Genomic DNA, 5,304 nt, shown 5'->3' on the forward strand with positions numbered 1-5,304 from the left:
AAATTGACCATGACTCAATGTTGAAAAAGTGCAAAACTTCCAGAGAGAATTAATACCTTTTATAGGCCCCGTATGGCAATGATGTGGTGTTTCATAAGCACAGAGCAAACTAGCACCATTTCCTCATGAGTTTTTCATGCCGCCCTAGACTGAAAAAACCCTCGAGTTGGAACATAATTTGCCTTTATGTCATACTGACGGGAAGTGACACAAGTGTGTGAAATCAGGAAATGAAACTTGTGGTTCGAAGGGCGTCACAGCGATGTGTAACCATTAGTGGGTTTGTTGAGCTGGGAGGGAGGAAACTGACATAGCAGCGGGGTTAATGGAGTCAGTTCAGGGGTTTATTCCTCCAAAGCATATTTGTAGACCCTCTACGTCTAAACGGGTGAAGACGAGGCCATGAGGCAGGTGTGTAGGAGTGGGACTGTTTCCAAAAAGTTTCTGAGAAACTCCCGCACACTGTCTGACTCGTAGAAATAAACACATATGAAGCATTTCAGTGCTACAGCGTCATTAAAATCGTCAAAATCATTTTGCAAGTTAGTCCGTGTGCGGGACTGTTGGTGTATTTGCCATCACTGAGGCTCTGTGGGTCTTGGTAGCTTTATGCTTTCTATTCATGTTGTAGAAGGATGTGCACAAAACAGCGAGACAGCAGTGAAGGGCTGAACGATTTAACATCAGATATTATGATTAGATTTGTGATTGGTTCATTCAAAACATGTGATGGAGCGCCGCAACATGAGACACCACCAAAAGTGTGACGTGTGAAAGTTCGCAGCCTAAACCACATTCTGATCAATCGGCACCAGAAGGTTTTTAATCTGCTCAGCTTAAATATATCCGAATTACCGCACTAGCCTCGTTGTTATTTATATTCTGTATCTCAGACTGCAGCCTTTGGTATTTGCTAATTGCTTTGTTTCAGACTGCAGTTTCAAATCTATTAATAGTTGAGAAGCAGAACAGAGTAAACTGACAAGTAGCACAACCTCCCTGCAGCTACGAAAAACTAATCTGCTTCAGAGTAAACACAGACATGAACAACCACTACTGTGCTGTTGGTCCTAAAGTGCAGCCTTTGTGGTTTGTTCGAATTGCTTTTTAAAAAAAAATCGATTGATTGTTCAGCCCAAGTTCGCAGCAGCCGCTTTGACGTGGAACAGTAATTAAACACGGCTGTAATTAAGCTCATTAATGAAGCGCCTGTTCTGTTTTGGGGATGGTTTTCTGCATCGCATCTCATGTGTTTGCATGAAAATAGCTGCTGTGACAGAAGTCTCGATATCTTAAAATTGGGTGAATGCTGCTTAAGTTTTAAAGTCTGAATGCAGAAATACAACTAACTAATACCTACACAACTAATGCTTCAGTAAAACCAATCAGTGTTGGTTTATTCATTTGAGATTACTGTCAACTCCTAAATAATACGTGAAGGCATTTCTCATTCAGGTGTTTCGATAAAGGAAACCGACGCGTAAACACAAAAGTTTGGAAGATATAAAACAAAACGTAGAGTACAAATGCTCAGACTTTGCCAGGAGACAAGTCGGATCAGGCTTTGGATGAAGCTTCCAGCTCACATGTATGACGGTGAGCAGACGCCAAGCCGGAGCAGCTATGTGAAAAATGTTCCTTTAGAGCCATCTGCTGTGCACACGTCAGCCCAGAGAGCGTGATTATCTTCTAAATCTAGACTTTGTTCAACATCGCTTGACATTTGGTGCGTCTCCACTCGTCTTTCAGAATGACGCCAGAAACTGTCGTGTGATGTTTCACAGTTTGCAGCGAGGACACGATGCCCCGTTACAAAAAAAGAGAAAAAACGCTGAGGAAGTGAGAATGGTCTGAGATTAAAAAAATTTTAAAAAACGCACGCCACCAGGACTGATGGAGCTAAAGGTCACGAAGCAGAGGAAAGGTGTTGAGCTGGACGGGTTTGACTGGGAGGTTTGTTTTCTACACGGTGAAAGGAGGCGGCGATCAAACGAACCACAAGTTTTAACCTGAACCCTCGAGGCTGAGCGGGAGAATAAAGGCAGAGCTGAGTCACGCCTGTTTGCTCTCATGTCCTCATCCAGACGTCAGATCGGTAATTCAGTATTATTGCACAACAACTAAACAGGGAGATTTTGAGCAGAAAACACCTGATTTCCTCCAATTTGCACCTTTTTCTTTGCATCAATTTACAGTGAAAGTGTCTAAATTCATATATAGGATCACAATGAGCAAACATTAGCGCCGTTTTTGTACTTTTTTTTAAAAGTCGGAGACAAATGCATGTGTTGAAAATATGCATCCCCACTTCAACCCATGTTGTACTCTCTAGGAATAAATTCCAAGAACATAATCCCGTTGCTTAAATAAATAAAAACAGTGCATTGACTTGATGTTGCCTCAACTCGATATTATGAGTCATTCAAACTTAGATTTCTGCACTAGTTCATTTAAACCTAAATTCAAAATTGAGATAACTTAATCAAATTGGTTTGATAACTTAATTTTCGAGTCTCCTGCTTTTTCTTTTGAACACTGGAGCAACTTAATTATCAAAATTTCCCAATTTGCATTCATAAAAGTACATCAGCAAAATTCAGGAACAGCTGAATTTTTCTGTCTTAGTTTACCAATCATCAAATAAACGGTTAATAACAACGTCTTGATTGTGGAGGAAAAGCTAACTCCATCCACCTCAATGTAGTTTGTTGGATGAACTTAATTTCATTGGAAAAGCTGATGCAGACTGTTGCTTTGCTTTGTTCTATTGAGCCAAAACCTTTTTTTTAGAGAGCGGTAGTGTGGACGTATCCTTAAGAATACAGTCGTTGTTCAACATCAGCATTTTGTTGAAAGGCATAAAACTGGAGCCTTGTCTTGTCATATTGTCCACACATCAGGTTCTGCTGATGTTAGAGCCTCAACAGGTGGTGAAATGTCGACCAAAGACTGTATTTTTAGTAGGAAATATGGATCATCCATGTATATACACACTTACAGGAACTTTATAGGGCCTTTAAACCACCTACATTTCCAATGTTTTTCCATTTTTTAGGGCCAATTATTATTATTATTTTTTTAATCCTACTCTGCTGGAATCATTCAAGTCATTTCTAGAAACATCTCGTCTGTTTATGATCTAAAACTTAGAGGTAATTAAAGAATCTGTTCTCTTAACTCAGAGTCGTTTGTTGGTTGAACATAATGTCATAATGTTGTCAGAACTCAAAAAGATTGATGTGAACTCTTCATGTGTTGAGCCTGAGCAATGTTTTAAGGGTTTATGTGAGTCAGAAACCATTAATGGTGACGGTATAAACTCGTCAACAGAACTCCCCAAAGATTGATGCAAACTCATGAGTTCATGTGTTTTGTTGAGTTTATGAGTCACAGAGCGTGTATATGGTAAGCATATGTGCTTTAATCTTTATTTTCATTCATTAAACTCTTTAAAACGGGATTTTCTTTACATTTTTGGTTGAATTCTTGGTGTAGTTTGTTTGTTAAACGCGTCAGCAGAAGTTCCAGTTACTCACAAAGATTGATGTTAACATGTTTTGTTGAGTTTATGGTGTATTTGGTAAGCATATACACCCTAATCTTCATCCTCCATTCATTTAACGTCATATATCAGGTATGTGACAAGCGCAACCTTCTGCATCTCTGCCATCCAGCTGCTTCCACCCTGCTTCCTCCTCTCTAACAGGACCTCAGGCCTTACCTCAGCTTCAGATTCTCCATAAACTGCTCCATCGTCACCTCATCCAGCAGCACAAAGTCCGACTTGCCGAACTCCAAACCCTCCAGCTCCGCCATCCCTCGCTGTGGTCGCCGAACACGCCAAAATAAGAGTCAGACGGGACGCAGAGGGAACAGAAAGTAGCTCAAGGAAGAAGAAAGAAGCTTCTGGGCCGGTAGTGCAGACGGTTTTGTAGGCGTGGCGTGGTCTTTGCTCGAGTCTATGCTTAGTGGAGCCACACGGCGCTGTGGTCTACAAGCTGCAGCAAGTCGACCTGTCACTCACGCACATCTGTATAAATAGCAGAGGCTATCTTTAAAAGCTCACGCCACTTCTGCATCCTATTCTGCATCCTTTTCTGTCTCGTCTCTTCCTGCCACAAACCTTCTACGCTCAACAAGCCTTCACTCGCTTCATTTCTGTGTATCTTTGTGTTCCCAGAAACAGGAACCCACATGTGACTCGCTGCCAGACGAGAGCAGCTAACTTTGCTAATTTGAGGGTAGAAAAAAAATGGCCCTTTATCTCCTGGGAAGGATCGCGGCATTTCCTCTCTGAACTTGGCACCGGCGGCACAACTCGTCCCTCGGGGTTTTCTCTCTGGAACTCGGTCTGTAGATGTTGGAGACGACGGTTTCTGTGATAGAGTTCAGACACCAGGATGCTGACTAAAGCATATCACCAAATCCCTTTTCCCACCATTTCACGGTTTTTTGTTGATCTGGGAATCCCTTTCAAGAGCTTTTGAAGGTAACTCAGTCTCCACAGCGTTACATTCCGATTCCCTCCGATTCTAATCTTTGGCAGATATTTTCCCGCCTCACCGTCTTTTCAGCCAACCAGTCAGATACTAGACGAGGTGGGACCTGTTGCACCATTAACCCCCCAAAAACATGGAAATAAAGCTTTAAATATGTTGTGAAAAGGTTGTATTTCAACCCAAACCAGGTGATGTTTGTGTCTAAACCAAACCAGAAAGCGAGTGAAAACCAAAAGTAAACAACAACAATAAACAAAAAAGCACAGAGACTCAACTTCTACCAAAAGTGTATTATCCATTATTTTATTTTTTTTATTTTTAATCTGCAGCCATCAGGAGCTATTGACATTAGCAGCTTTCAACTACTACTTGAACACTGGTATCAACATTATCTCTAGACTATTACAACTGTTTTGTGAATTATTCGGGTTTTTTTGTACAATCTTTTAGTTGTTACGCTGCTAATCAAGCTAATGTTAGCTGTTTGAGGCTAAAACTACATTTGTTAGCATACAGCACAGCTAACTATTTTCTGTGTTGTGGTTCATTTGTGAACATGTGTGGATTATTTGTGTATTCTAGTTACATTTCTGTTGTTTTCAGTGACTGAGTCCTTTTCTATGCATGGTTAGCCTTGATGCTAGCATTTTTAATTAGCTTAAATTAGCTCCTTTTGACGTATTTGTAGTTGTTTGTTAAATCAGATGCAGTTTAAAGTTGTAATTAGCATTAGCATCCATATCATATTTTATTCTGATGTGTCAGAGATTCGCACAGTTAGCCCTACAGCTAGTTAGCCATACTG

General features: G+C 40.7%; 1 protein-coding gene across 1 annotated transcript in view; it reads right to left on the reverse strand.

The window, feature by feature from the left end:
* myo1g (myosin IG) overlaps positions 1-3,927 on the reverse strand; it is a 75,648-nt gene extending 71,721 nt beyond the window's left edge. Inside the window, exon 1 of the mRNA XM_008285807.1 lies at positions 3,722-3,927. Within this exon, the coding sequence (XP_008284029.1) occupies positions 3,722-3,816 (95 nt within the window). The 5' untranslated portion in view covers positions 3,817-3,927. The remainder of the gene's footprint in view (positions 1-3,721) is intronic.
* Between the last annotated feature and the right edge of the window lie 1,377 nt (positions 3,928-5,304).

The sequence above is a fragment of the Stegastes partitus genome, unplaced genomic scaffold (genome assembly GCF_000690725.1).
Source record: "Stegastes partitus isolate 25-593 unplaced genomic scaffold, Stegastes_partitus-1.0.2 Scaffold417, whole genome shotgun sequence".
NCBI lineage: Eukaryota > Metazoa > Chordata > Actinopteri > Pomacentridae > Stegastes > Stegastes partitus.